The sequence below is a fragment of the Montipora capricornis genome, chromosome 11, assembly GCF_036669925.1.
Source record: "Montipora capricornis isolate CH-2021 chromosome 11, ASM3666992v2, whole genome shotgun sequence".
NCBI classification, from domain to species: Eukaryota; Metazoa; Cnidaria; class Anthozoa; order Scleractinia; family Acroporidae; genus Montipora; species Montipora capricornis.
Window position 1 is genome coordinate 17,426,184 of NC_090893.1, and position 15,000 is coordinate 17,441,183.

A 15,000-nucleotide genomic window follows, 5' to 3' on the forward strand; every position below is an offset into this window, starting at 1 on the left:
ATCTATCAGGTGTTTTTTCAAGTGTTACTTTAAACCCTCTCATTTAGCCACCGCAAAAAGTACTCTGAGCAGATGAAATAAAGCGCATGATTAGTACCAGTACAGGCATCAATGGGGTAAGATTGTCACAGTGTGACACACCATATGCGCAGTAAGTTGATTGATTATATCTCATATCTCTTATATCTCTTATATCTCTTATATCTCTCCCATTATATCTCTTAAGCAAGCATGGTGGCTTATCTTTTTAATTGTAGTTCTCAGAACTGGGATTAGTAGGGAACATTCAGGGAAGTTTCAAGAAAATCGTTCAGCAACTTTTTTTTCTGAGGAATCAGCTTAAGCAAGATTCTCTGCTCCTTGTCTTCAGAGGTTACCTGAATTTTTTGCAGCACTTTTAATTTGGGTAAATTCAACACAGCTATACTCTTGAATAAGCTTTGCAATTACTACATGTATTTAGCTATTTTATACTATTTTTAAGATGGTTTTCACACAATTATGCCAAAACAGCCATGGCGATAGCTGTTTTATCATTACAAGGAAGCTGGTCTCATCAGAGAAAATGACCTCACAAACAGTTTTTAAATAATAGTTTGAATAATATTATTCCAGTGATGCATAATTTGGTGCTTACTGCAGGAATTTCACTTAAGCCATTGTTATCCATCCAAAGCTCTTTTAAGTTCACCAAACATCCAATAACTGCTGGCTGCAAAGAACAAGAAAAAGGATTATTGTTTGTTTAATAGGTGTTTGTTTTGTTACTACAAGTAAAAGCCTGTGTGAAAAGCCTATGTATTATAAGTAACTTTTTCAGGCATTGTGGTTGCTGAAGCGCTGGAAAAAGAATAACTACTTAAGATAAATTTAACAACTTTCCCATGAACCCTTTCCGTCCTAAGATTGAAACTTGTACATTTTACTCTGTCTAATGCCAGATGATCTTACTCATCAATGGGAGCTGCTTCAGGTATGAATCCACTCAAAAACTATATCCCCTATAACTGGCAATCCCTCCAAAAGTGGTACCTATACAGGGGTTTCGTTAGAAGCCGCTCTCCGGGGGTGCACCACTGTCTGTCAGAAATTTGCCTCTCACCGCAGGATAGTCTGCCTTGATTTTCACACAACCCTTGTAAACGACAAGTTTAGAGTGACTGCTTCTTACATTGATTAGCCTTGGCATCTACTTCAAAAGTTATAATAATTGAACCTCTGCTATAAATTTTACTCTGTCTAACGCCAGACAAATTTGCTTGATCTTCCATTGGGGGCGGTTCAGGGATTAATTTAAGTGACAAACAAACAAACACACAGGTCCTGTTTATGACCCTAACTAGTAGTCCCAAGAAGTCTGAGTACCAAAGTGCACAGATTGAAGGAAAAAGGAAAAACAGTGCCTGACTGACACTGCTAACTTATAAGGGTTATGTGGTCAATGTCCACTCCTGGGGCACATGCAGCTCCCCACTGAGTCAGACAAAATAACTGAGACTTGAGTTTGATGAAGGAGGAAAACTGGACCAGTCCAGGAGAGAATTACCCCAGTATGGGATTCAGATCGAGTGAAATTCACTTTACATGTAAATCCCAGAAATGGGGGTGGTAATTAAGCGATGACTACTACACTCAGATGAATCTCCAAAGCATTCAACACAGGGTACGCATAAAGGGTCAGTTATCCATATAACCCTCATCCAGCAGAAGGTCAAACAATAAATAATGCAAATTGTTCACAAATTGTTGCGGGTTGTATGCAAAAATTTGAGAGCAATAGGATGAAAATAGTTGGATGAAAAAGTATAGACAGTTTTTAAGATAAATCTTTTTCCAAAATACTTCGAACACGAGCTTATGTTGGCAACATTTGGATATCATAATGTGACGTACCAATTCCAGAAACTCATTATTTCCAATATCCAACCTTTCCAGATTTGTCAAGTGTGACATTGACCTTGAACAAAATAAAAGATGGAAGTATAGCAAACAACGAGAACTTAAAAGGCAAGCAAAATTCTGAAGGAAACTACAACCATATTATGAATAATAATTATAATATTCATTGGCAATTGACTATGGTGGCAAAATTTGTACCTCTAATATCCTATGCTACAGAATTCAGCTACAAGTTCACTTATGACAAAAGCATTAAGTTGACCATTTACATCATAAATTTTATATTAATTTATCATACATGTACATACAATGTAATGTCAATAATAATTATTCTCATATTAGAATAATTATTCTAATGGGAAATTATGCATTCCAGAAAAATTGTGACCTATTAGCCTGATCAGCTTATTTATATGGCTTTTAATACTTAGTTATTACAGATCTTTTATGGCTTTCCATAAGCCTTTTGGTTTCTTCAATCAAGCATTTCAGCATCATTACAGAATGATGAATTTCACTCTTTCCATAATTCTAAAACAGCCATTCATGGATTTAATTAATGTCTAACTCCAGGGAGATTAATTGGATGTCAATCAGAAACCCCCAAGGGGCAAATGTCTTAATTAAAATGTTTCAGCTACGTTTATTTGCTTTGAGCTTTTTCAGTTGATTTGTCTCAGCTCATGTCTAACTCCAGGGAATTTTACTTGAATGTCAATCAGAAATCCCCAAGGGGCAAATGTCTTACATGTACAATGTAATTAAAATGTAACTTCAGCTACGTAAATTTGCTTTGAGATTTTTCAGTTGATGTGTCTCAACTCATACATGAGTTTCAAATAAAAAACAAATCAAGAATTATTCTTTTTCCTTTGAACTAATAACTGTTTACAATAATTGTCTCAAACTACCCCCTACCCCCTCTGCTCATTATCCTTGAGAACTATCATAATGATGGCCAGTCACCTTATTTTACATGAATGCAGATCTGGGCCCCCATTTTTGGAGCCACTCATGATCAAATTTTGATCATTTTCTGGGCCAGAGAACTGAATAACTTGTTGGTCATCCTAAAAAGATCTGAAGTCTTAAAACACAGTCTACAATGTATTTGAAGAACTTACTCTGGTAAAGACCTCAAGTGGTTGTCCCTTACTTCAAGAATCTTCAGTTTGGATAACCTACATGCCAAAGAAGAAGTAAGTAAGTATTAAACACTCTAATTCCAAATTGCACTCGAACGCATGTGATTACCTATACTAATAAACTTGTGGCCTTCAACTTAAATTCAGACCAGACCACTTTGTGCCCTGTAACTCTTGAATAGTGTGTGGGCCCTATTAATCTTGACAACAGATGACTGTACTTACATGTTACCCCAATGATACACGGTTCAACATCCTGCAACATTTGTTGCTCAACAAGTGTTGAACCATGTTGCACAGATGTGTTGAATGGAATAGAGATGGTCTATTTTCGTCAACATGGTTCAACAACGTTCAACCTGGTGAATGGCATATTTCAACATTCAACATGGCTGCAAAATTTGTTGATCAACACATGTTGAGCTGTGTATAACCGGCTTTAGTGTAATCGCCTGTACAGCTATTTTACACAGGTCACCGTTACCCTCATTTTCATACACAGGCCAGGTCACTTAGCAGACTTAAATGTAAAATTAATCAGTTTAGAGATATGAAGCTGCTTAGACAAACCTTCCAAAGTTTGATGGTAAACGATCAAGAAATGCATCATTCAAATACACATGGGTTAAATTTAACAGCTGTGTAAATCCATCTGGGATTCTAAAAAATAAAAAGAATAATTAAAGAAATTACCTCTTCTTTGTATTCTTAACTAAGAAAAATCATGCAAAATTTAAGAAAGAAACCATTCCAGATAAGACTACACAGAAAAGCTCCAGCTTTAAGCCTGCCCTCGCAATAGCGCATCAAACACAATGAGAATACAGCTGGTTACTCAGAATAGGGGCAATAATGTTATCATTTCATACGTAGTGATAAAACTAAAAACACAACTTTTACCGACACGGAAAAAAATAACAAAAAAAATAAAACAAACAAATGAAACGCAGATCCCGACTGGGTTTGCCACACTGGCAACCCAGTAATTAGTTGTCAAACATTTTTGGTTCAAAGAGATGCAGACTCTGGGCCTTTTGCTCGTAGAAATGTAGGTCATATTTCACTGTTTTTTTTCCCTTAGCTTTGAAATTATTATTATTGTTGCGAGTATTTTGTCATATATAAGTTTGGTCAGTCCCAGATAATTCCAGCCAAGCTACTGTAGTGATGATGCACAAGTTTCAAAATTGGAAGAAGCATTGGTAAGCTGGAGAAAGCTGCATTAGAGGTTAAATGGGAGGAAAAGAGACCAAGAGAGAAACTCAAACTTCACAAGAGAGAAATGCAACTTAAGCTACAAAGAGAAGAGGATTTAAGGCCCCACATTCTAAGATGGAAGATGGTCGAGTTACTGACTTGCAACATGGTCAAGCTAAATCGAAGAAACCTGGTCAAATTACAAGTTCCAAAGATAATGAATCAAGTACAGAAGAGAGAGGAGGAAGCGAAAAAGAGGAAGTCATTATGGAAGAGTTTGATAAATTAATTATTTAAAGAAATTACCAGTAGAGATAAAGACCTTAAATCATGACTTGAAAGCACAATTTGAAATCTTTGTGGGAAACGCAAAAGGAAATATATCAAATTATAGAATAATGAGGATGGTACGTTCACTCTCATCAGTCAATAGTTGTGTTTAGATGAGAATATGTAAACATAGACCTTTTTGCAGAAACGGCGGCCATTTTGATTTCTATTGTTTCAAATAGCTATTATGGGATGCCCAGGGGGCAAATACATAATCATTTGCCCTTTGAGCATCCCATAATGTCTTCCGAAACAATAGAAATCAAAATGGCCGCCGTATCTGCAAAAAGGTCTTTGGTGGCCAGTGACATCACACAAATTTTGATTGGTTATGTGTTGTCAGGCACACATTTTAATTGGCTGTTAGGAAATATGAGCATGTATAAAGAAAATCTGTTTCAATCAAAAAGTAAATAAACCAGCATTTTCCTTCATTTGTTGAATTATTTTTTCGTAAACTTCGGATTTGCATGCTGTCAAGAATTCTTTCAACTCCCCTTGGTGTTTAGATGAGGTGCTGTAAACACGGAAGAAGTCCTCTACTGCTTAAATGTAAAATACACAAGTAACATGTATAACCTAATAATAATTCTTTCCTGGTGTTCTATTTCTTCTTAATGTCATTAACACTTAGCTAGGCTCTCCACAATAGTGCAAAAATCACCTGCAATGTACACAACCACCCTACAGTGGGTCCAGATAACCTAAACAATGACCTCAGATTATCTTGGCAATAATAATTCCTTTATGGAACATATGATCTTTTTAACACTATGTCTTATTCAGGTTATTTAGATAATGAAAAACCACAAAATTGCTTACAGTGCGACGCGCCTTACTGTGGCCACCTAACAAAGTTTGTTTACAAATTATCTGCCAATTAGGGTGTGGGAATTCGATTGACAGTCACGTCTCCTTTGCACGGTAAGTTGAACACTGTTGCATGGGTTGTTGAGTTGAAATATTTACACGTAGTTGTCAAATGTGAAAGTTTGTTGGGTGGCCACAGTAACGCGCATTGCACTGTAAAGGGGATAATAATGTCCCGCGAGGAAACTATTTTCAAAATAATAGTCACACAACTTCTTCCAGACAAAACAAATAAAGATGAAATACAATGCTTGCTCTAATAATCTCCCTAACATTTAAATTAATATGCCAAAAAGTACTCTCCTCAGGCTAAGTGAGCATTGGCAAACTATCTATTAGATAATTATGCCACAATATTATTCACCATGCCATCAGCAAATTATTGTTGATGAATATTAATGTAATAGATGTAATCCATAGCAAGCAAGCCTCGTAAATTTTCATGCACGTACCTGTAATTTGATATTTCTGTATTAGTAGACATAATTCATTTTAATTTTAGACTGCACTGTCTTGAAAACCACAACAATGGCGTTTCACTTAATATTAAAGGAAGGAATCAGATAATAATCTCAGTCTGTAATTTCAGACTAAACTCAGAGATAATGTACAATGAATATTTGAATCCGTTTGCAAATACTTTAAAACAGAATTTTTTTAAAAATAATCCGCACGAAGTAAGGAAATTTGATATGCTGCATGAGTTCAATAAGAAAATTAAAATAAAAACAAAGGGAAATTAAACAAACATATGAACAAAAGAACGTTGAGTACAAAATTGAGCTCTTTAAGTTATAAATTACATTAAACTTACTTGCCAATAGGATTTACGCTTGCATCAAATTGTTCTAAATACTTGCAGTTTCTAATGCTATCCGGCAGATCGATAATCCCTGTGGTAAAAAGGGTATTTTTTAAAACAGTAGTTAATTTCTATAATGTTTACAGTGAAGTCTCCGTCAAAAATTCTTACCATTTTTGCTGATGTCAACTTCTCTCAAACTTGCGAGGTTAGCAACAGCTGATGGCAAAATAGTTAGCTCATTGTCGCTTAAACCAAGGACGTGCAAACTTTGAAGACCAAATAAAGCCTGGAAAAAATCGAGACAAACGCAAAAAAATTAGAAGAGCTACGTACAACAGCTCCGGTGATAAACCATTTCCCCAGATATTATGCAAAGAAATGACTTACTCTCGGCAATTCTCGAATCTGATTGGCATCCAAATAAACTTCTTCCAAGTTAGGTTCGGCTTTGAATACATCAGACGGCACGGAAGTTAAGTTGCAATGTCGTAAATCCAGAACAGACATTTCTCCCGCACTGTCGCATTCCATTGAAAAACAACTCTTCAGTCCAGGCCATCGGCGCATCTTACACTTGATAATCCACTTACAACATGGCAGGAAAGTCTACAATTGCAATATTTTCACGGTGTGATGGAAGACATCACTTCCGTAGATATATAAGCCATTCATTTGTAATCCGCTAATGAGCAATTCGGCATCTCGAGGAAGGGCAGACCCAAAGCAAAACAAACACTTTTGTAAAGATGTTCTTCGAGAGCACGTTTGTACGTTGATAAAACACTTATGTAAACACTGCACTTATGACATGGTCACTTGCAAAATATCGTAAAACTCTCAAAATACCAAAAATGTTTTTAGCAAAACAGCAATTCGACAGCCCACACGAAACTTTCTCGTTTCGTGAAAAAAGTGAGAAAGAAGCTGTATGAAAGCCAAGTTGCTGGTAAAACACGACCTCTAATTGGAGAAAATTGTTCGTATTGTTCAGGTAACCAATCAACAGTAGTTCGCTAAGCGCCTCTGAATACCACGATGACACCTCAAATCAGCTCGCTTGTAAATGAGGAACTTAATATTATTAAAGTGTTTCTGGTTTTGCGAGTTAAGGCATTCTTGACATAGTATTAAAAAACCATACCACTACAAGTAGTCTGTTAATTTTACAAAGGATCACAAAAGCGCTTGCATTGAAATCGCTACCCGCGTCGGACGGAACGCTTCGCGCATGGAGTTCTGTCATTTCGAGGGAGGCATTATTTCACGCAAGCTTGCGTGTTTTTCGCGTTTAATTTTTTCCACGGGACAAACACCAAAAAAGAGAACGGGAACGCACTGAGGAAAGATTAACCTAAGGTCTAGGCAGAACTGATTCTGTTTCAACTTTTAAATAGTTCCAAGTCATTTTCCCTTTGGCCGAATGGCCAATCTTAGTTTGTTCAAAAAATCTTCCATGCTCTGACGTCATAGTTTCAACCACTAGAGCATGTCTTTGCCTTTGAAACATTTTTCAAAGTCCTTGTTCGTTGGATTCAGAACTTCGGTAGAGCGTTACAGCGTGGATCAGTGGCGACAACGCGTCAAAAATTACACACTTTCAAACGGATGGCGCGTAAGAGTGGATTTCGTTTCTTTTTTTTTTTTTTTCATAAAATTGTTCAATCTCGGATATTGCGTCCGTCTGGGCTTGGATAAGTACAGTAATATCAAAACCTACAGATTCATATACCGTATGCCCTTATAAAGAAATTCGAAACTGATTGCGCCGCCCCGTTAGCTTACCTTGGTTATTTCTCTCAATTGTGTATATGTAAAAAGCCAAGATCGACCGAAAAAGCGCGCAAATTGACTGCCATAGAAAAGACTGCTAGTATGCTATCGATGATTTAAACGCACGTGCAAAGCGTGTAAGGCGTGCAGAGTAATTGGTTTAGGCACGTGCCGAGTGATTGATTGGCTTTCGTTCCGCGTAGATGGCAACATGACTGATACGCCAATGTATCTTCACAACTCTATCGTTCTCGGTCTTTTTGGTGAAATAAACGGGTTTCACTTCCCCTGCGAATTTGTACCAGGTCAACTAATATATATTTGTCCGGGAAGTGGATTGCTTCTTGCTCTTCAAAATGGCATTTTGTTGCGTTTTTAGAAGCAATTATTGCTTGTGAGAAGCAAGAGAGTTTGCGATTTTGTATCCGTGGCAATAACTTTACGGATCAAATTAATAAGAAACTTTTATTAAGTCCTCAATGGAACTTATTCCAAATTTGATTAATTAATTTTCATGACGTTTTCAATGGTGTTAATAAACCTCACTTTGTGACTTTCAATCGTAATTTTTCACCAATATTAACGCCGATCGCATGGACCAAGTATTATCGACGATGTCACCGACTTTCACTTCGTTTTTGCAAACTCATAAAATCGCTATTCTGAGCGCAGCGGCCGTGGCGGGAAGTCTGGCGGTTGGTTTGGGGGCTTATCAGTTAAGCTCGCGCTCTACTCCGGCAGCAGTGCGCATTGCCTGCGACCGATCGCGACCTGCGAGAAGAGACAGTTACATTCCATTAGCCGACTACCCTGATCTGCGGCAATATAACAATTTAATGGCGAAACATCTAACTCCAAGGCTGTACGCCAAACTTCGAAACAGACAAACAGCGACAGGGTTCACGCTGGACAAAGCTATCCAAACTGGTGTTGACAATCCAGGACACCCTTTCATTCTCACAGTAGGAGCAGTAGCTGGCGATGAAGAATCATACGAGACCTTCGCGGAACTTTTTGATGCAATAATCGAAGAACGACACAACGGATTCAAGAAAACAGATCTACACAAAACTGATCTCGATTCGTCTAAGATTCGCGGAGGAAAATTTGACGAACAGTATGTGTTATCTACTCGAGTCCGCACTGGGAGATCGATCCGTAAATTGAGTCTTCCTCCACACTGTTCCAGAGCTGAGAGAAGAAAAGTTGAAAAAGTCGTTACTCGAGCTCTCGGAGGCCTGACTGGTAAGCTTTTTACCCATTTTCGTTAAAGATAGCAAAAAGTTAAACAGTTCGACTAAAAATTAAAGTTCCGCACTCGCGTCACAAAATAATAGATAGATTTTACATTGCGTTTACGTGAAACACCAAATGGTAGGTTGCGACATGTATACAAAAGTATACAAATTCACTTATTCTTCCTCGTCTCTCTTCTGAGAAAATGCTCGCTATCTGTAGTTAACAGGCAAGAGATACGTTAGAATCAAACGAGTTTCTAGGATTTTCTGCCAAAACGTAAATTTCAGGCTGATGTTTGGGGTTCGCTGCGTAGGTCTCGAGAGCTCTCGCCTCCCACCAATGTGGCCCATCTTCGATTCCTGGACCTGACAGCATAAGTGGTTTCAGTTTGTGTTGGTTCTCTACTCTCTGCTTGGAGCTAGGGTTTTTCTCCGGGTTCTTCGGTTTTCCTCCCTCAGCAAAAAGCAGCATACAGCTGATTCCAGCTGGTTGTAAGCTGTTCTCCATGCAAGGTCATACATGAACCGTGTAGCGGCTGCCACGGGCGCCATCGTATGTTTTCGGTTCCACCTTGCTAAGATGCGTCGTTGCTCTACTTTGCGACGACGACTAACGCAACTTATTTTATAACCCAGAAGTGACGATCTCAGTTTACGGTATTATCTAAATTTAGAATATAGGTCCCGCCAAAAAGTGGCCAATCAGATTGGGCCTAATGACAGCAACTCTTCTGATTGGTCTGCAAAAAAAGTAGCGGCACAAGGGATTGCTTTTGCTAAATGCTAAATCGTGCACGGAACACAATGCCGCTTAAACTGGCCAGCAGGCCCCTTCCGCCCATTCAGTACACAATTTTAGGGAATTACTAACAGTTGCACGGCTTGATAAAATTTTTAGGTGAGTTGAAAGGCAGGTACTATCCGCTGACCGATATGACTCCAGATGAACAACAACAGCTTATCGACAATCACTTCCTGTTTGACAAACCAGTCTCCCCGCTTCTCACGTGCGCGGGAATGGCACGTGACTGGCCAGACGCGCGTGGAATCTGGCACAATGACGACAAAAACTTCCTGGTCTGGATAAACGAAGAGGATCACGTACGCGTTATCTCGATGGAGAAGGGAGGAGACATGCGCACAGTCTTTAATCGCTTCTGTCGCGGCATCAACGACGTTGAGACACTCATTAAGCGCCAAGGACACGAGTTTATGTGGAACGAACATCTAGGGTACATCCTAACTTGCCCGTCTAATCTCGGAACAGGGCTTAGGGCAGGAGTGCATGTGAGATTGCCACTTTTGTGTAAGGTCAGTATTTATTTCAAGAGAGTTGTACATGATAGAGCAGTTTGTTTCATTGAATATCGAGAGTAATTTTGCGTAAACTTTAGTGATAGGCTCATAAATCCTTCGCTATATTCTAAGCCAATAAGAGGTTAAAGTAAAACGAAACGAAACAAGCTCTGGCAAGCGTCATCCTGCTCTTAGCGCCTTCTGCATGAATTTGCCTTGCGTTGTGATTCAACCTCGATGAAAAGCCCTGGGAACGCGGTTAGTTATGATTGGTTCATGTGATTGTCAGCCTCTGTCGTGATTGGTCAATTTTGGAGGAATCAGGAAGAAGATATCCTCACAATGATTTTCCCGCGCTAAGCACCTGACAATCCTTGCTGCACGTATTTGTTTTGCACTTGCGCGATTAGGCCTTCTAGTTTCCCGCGTTTTACCACACTGCCAGGCCCCTGCCTTGCGCATGTCAAGAGAGCTTCCAGGCAAACGTGGTGGGAAATATAAACTATTACGAGTTTTTATTTGCAAATTTTAACATACCACACTAACTCAAAAGAGGCAGCACATGTGAAAGAACGTCTAACTTAGTTACAAATTAAACACTTTTTATCAACGACAAAAAGCAAATCCCTAGAAATGGAAATTAAGAATACTATTGAAGAGTGAAATGAAAGGTATCTAACTATATATATCGTGGTAATTAATGGAATTAATGAATGAAGATCTTTCTCGTAGTCTCAACAACTTTTAGCGTCTTTTGGCCGCTAAAAGGTGTTAGAGACTACGAGAAAGATCTTCTACGTTTCAACAAAGCTTCGCTGGATATTGGTTTCCTGCAGAAATGTAAGTTTCATGGAAGTGTCAGCTGTATTTAACACTAGGGCTCTCATTGAATTTGGCCGTTCGCTATACAGAAATCAAAGCAAACAACTAATATCAAATAATAGATGTTTTATGTTTTCTTTTTGCAGAATCCGAATTTTGATGAAATTTTACAAAGATCACGGTTGCAAAAACGAGGGACGGGTGAGTTAGGGACAGGGTTATTCACACTTTGCCCCCATGAGAAACAGAGAGGGAGATGGAGAGAGAGAGGGAGAGAGGGAGGGGGAACCGAGAGGGAGAGGGGTGGGGGACTGAGAGGGAGAGGGGGAGGGGGAGAGGGAGAGAGAGAGATACTGAGAGAGCATAGGTCTTAAAGTTCTACATGTTCCAGCATTCGGCAGTCTCCTTGACCTGTGGCTATTTTTGCTTTACACCACGCGGTTTTGAGACGTCGCTACGTTTAGGTAAAAGTAAAGGTAAAGTCTGTGTATACGAACCAGGAGGCCCATCGGGCCGGAGCTTATCCCGGTTTCCATGGCATGAAGCGACTAGTAGTATATATACTCCTCCCTGGATGGGATGCCAGTCCATCGCAGGGTTACCAAGCTCGTACGGCAAGTGCTTGTTTATTCCAAATTGTACGAGAGAAATCATGTGATTAATTCGATAGCAACGCACGTGCATCAAGAAAAATTGCGCCGTAAATTGCGACATCTTGGGTTCGCATTTGATTGGCTATCTCTGACTTTGTTTGCTCTTTGACCAATCAGAATGGACTAATTTTTTAGGTAAACTATTATATGAGAGAACTGCACGTGGAAGATTTATATCAGTTTGAATTGCAAAAGAAGCATGTCAAAGATCGTCGCAGCTTTGCTGTGGGCGTTGCTTAACACTAACGATCGCGAAATGAAAAACTGGTCACGCCTAATTTTTCAGGCTTTCCTTTCGTCACTGCCAAACTGCGTTGATATTAAATATGGACACATCCCTTCCTTCACTTACTGGCGAGAACAGGCTTCGCGGCTCGGTAAATATCCACCACTTTCACCGACACTGAGCTGAATAATTGTTTTAGTATATACCACACAGGTTGAATAAAAAACGAACCAAAAAAAAACATATTTTTGTAAAATACAGTGGAGAATTTCAAATCTCGCGCGCGGGCTACTCGGAGGTGAGCAGTACTTGGATAATAACCTCCGAGTCTTAGCCAATCAGCGCGCGCCGTGAGCACAATTCACCTGTGTGGTATATACTAACACCGGAAATTCGGAGCGCTGCTCTTTTCGAATTGTGTGTGGATTCTTCTGCGTCCCTCCCAGGGGACTTATGAACCCCTAGGGGTTTTAAGACGGAACCAACGATTTCTAATCCTTATTTTAGAAGAATGTGAATTCTAACAATGTGCCCATGCACGTGCAAAGGTAAGAATTTCTCATCATTTACTATATTTCCCTTAATCTTGGTCCGGCTGAAGCTCGAACCACCAGTAATGTAGCAGCTCTCGTAACCTGCTATTGCTTGGTATTATAAGCACGCTGTATTGTTTTTAAGGACGGTGCCCACGAATTCAAAGGTAATTTTGCCCCGGTTTATGATTATGTAGGAAAGGTAGATCTTAACAAATGTTATTGAAATCCAAAAAGAAAATTGGGGGTAACCGCCCATTTTTCAAAGATAATTGATGAATAATATTTGTAAAAAGCTTTAAAATACAAAGCAATGTATGGCGTTCTTTCTCAAATTGAAGCTTAATTATCTCTCAAAACTGCATTGTTACCCCAAATTTTCTTTTTGGATATCAAGAGTGCGTACTTACTAATATCTACTTTCTCCGGATAGTTTTAAACCGCGCAAAGATATCACTGTATTAGTAAGCATAACCGATAGTAAACCCCAGTAGCTCGAGATGCGCAGAACGTATGCGCAATAACAAAAGTAGGCACCGTCCTTAAGCCTAAGTCAATGTTTCAATTGTTTAGCCTTTTGCTTTTGGCTTTGATATCGAGGCAATCACATTATAGGTTACGAGAGCTGCTACTTGACGAACCACCGATATTCTGCAATGTAGTGGGATGCTGAATTTATCGAGCCAAGTGGTGACCGGCTGTACAATTTCACTTGTTCACTTTGCACCCACAGGAGGAGTGGATACTGCAGCAGAAGGGGATGTCTTTGATATTTCCAACTTAGACAGACTAGGTTACTCGGAGGTCGACCTCGTCCAAAAAGTGATTGACGGTGTCAATTTGCTCATTAGGATAGAGAAACGATTGGAAGCAAAGCGACCTATAAACGACCTCATCCCGCCTTCAAAGTGAATGCATGGAAAATTAGCATAAAATTTGATGATGTGAACCGGACAGGACCAGATAAATGACAAAATGGACATGAAAAAAAATAAAGTTTCGCAGTGTTTCGTGGCAATTTGAATTGCTTCACGAGGGCATACCTGCAGGTTTAAGCGATACCATACCCACGTAAAAAGTAACGACTTTAAACGCTTTCATCTTCAATTGAGGAAACGTTTCTTCATTGTAGTATCTAAGACGAACTTGTAACATTAAGTTAAACGTTTCATTGGGAATGTATTGCAATAACAAAAACGTGGTTGGAGAAATTTATAAATAAAATGACAAAAGCAGCTTTGTCGAGCGTTAATTTAAATCGAAAGAAAAGAAAAAAACTATTGACCATTTATAATAACGCGTATATTACCAAGAATTTTTCCCTGTTGGAAAAGAGGCTAAAGGCCACTTGATTTTGTGGAACGATGTTGACTGCTGGGGTGGGCAAAGTGTTTCAACACATCATCAACATTTGATTCAACAAAGCTTCATGAGAGGCCTGGTATTCAGTCCCAGGCTGCGGCCGCGGTTGTTATTATGGATACGGACATGAATAGGTCTTCGGGAGACCAATTAGTGCGCACATGCGTACCCAACGATGTTGAAAGGGAAGTGGGGGGGGGGGGGGAGGTTGGGGCAAACGGCTTAACCTTCATTCAACATCCTCATCGATTCAACTTCGATTCAACGTGTTTCAACGTTTTTTGGGATGGACGTTTAAGCCGATTGCCCGGGTCTAAAGTTGGCCATAAATATCCCTTTTACGTTGCCCCCGATTCTCTTATGCTGATTCCTCAGTGTTGCACTGCGCATCCTGTAATGCGCATATGCTGTGTCAATATTAATACATTGGTCAAATTTGCAACATTGTAATATATGGCGAAAGTCGATCATACACGATGAAAAAGTTCTCAAAACACGTGAGAAAAGTTGTGAATGACCCATAACTCTTTGCGAATAGGCGCGCGCATTCCGAAAACATGGCGAATTTTGTCGTTTCGTTCTACGATAATCGAGATAGCCAGGTACGATGGTGTTTTACCCTTAAACAGGCACGGTGACCTATATTTTTTATTGCATAATTTTGATGTACAAATTATCCCCTTTAAATCAAAAAAACAATTTTACAAATTTATCTGAAGGAAAACAAGGTGAAATGGTATATGAAATGAATCATATATGAACTGCGGATATGAAATCAAGTGAAGCTATGATCTTCGCAGTTATGAACGCAATTTTTACAATTGCGTAGAGAAGCCTGAAAAATTCAGGACTTT

At 39.2% G+C, this 15,000-nt stretch overlaps 2 protein-coding genes across 3 annotated transcripts in view; one reads left to right on the forward strand and one right to left on the reverse strand.

Moving 5' to 3' along the window:
• LOC138024165 (leucine-rich repeat-containing protein 1-like) overlaps positions 1-7,167 on the reverse strand; it is a 32,348-nt gene extending 25,181 nt beyond the window's left edge. For both annotated transcript variants that reach the window (XM_068871273.1, XM_068871272.1), the window contains exons 1-7: positions 6,634-7,167; positions 6,415-6,532; positions 6,256-6,334; positions 3,615-3,704; positions 3,024-3,080; positions 1,894-1,957; positions 638-712 (exon numbers count right to left, since the gene is read on the reverse strand). In XM_068871273.1, coding sequence (XP_068727374.1) covers positions 638-712; positions 1,894-1,957; positions 3,024-3,080; positions 3,615-3,704; positions 6,256-6,334; positions 6,415-6,532; positions 6,634-6,813 — 663 coding nt within the window. In that variant the 5' untranslated portion in view covers positions 6,814-7,167. The remainder of the gene's footprint in view (positions 1-637; positions 713-1,893; positions 1,958-3,023; positions 3,081-3,614; positions 3,705-6,255; positions 6,335-6,414; positions 6,533-6,633) is intronic.
• Positions 7,168-8,630: 1,463 nt separating this feature from the next.
• On the forward strand, positions 8,631-13,731 carry LOC138023144 (creatine kinase B-type-like). Its single transcript, XM_068870169.1, has 4 exons — positions 8,631-9,261; positions 10,153-10,565; positions 11,519-11,573; positions 13,518-13,731. The coding sequence occupies exons 1-4, from the start codon at positions 8,631-8,633 to the stop codon at positions 13,694-13,696; spliced, it is 1,278 nt and encodes a 425-aa protein (XP_068726270.1). The 3' UTR covers positions 13,697-13,731.
• Positions 13,732-15,000: the final 1,269 nt, after the last annotated feature.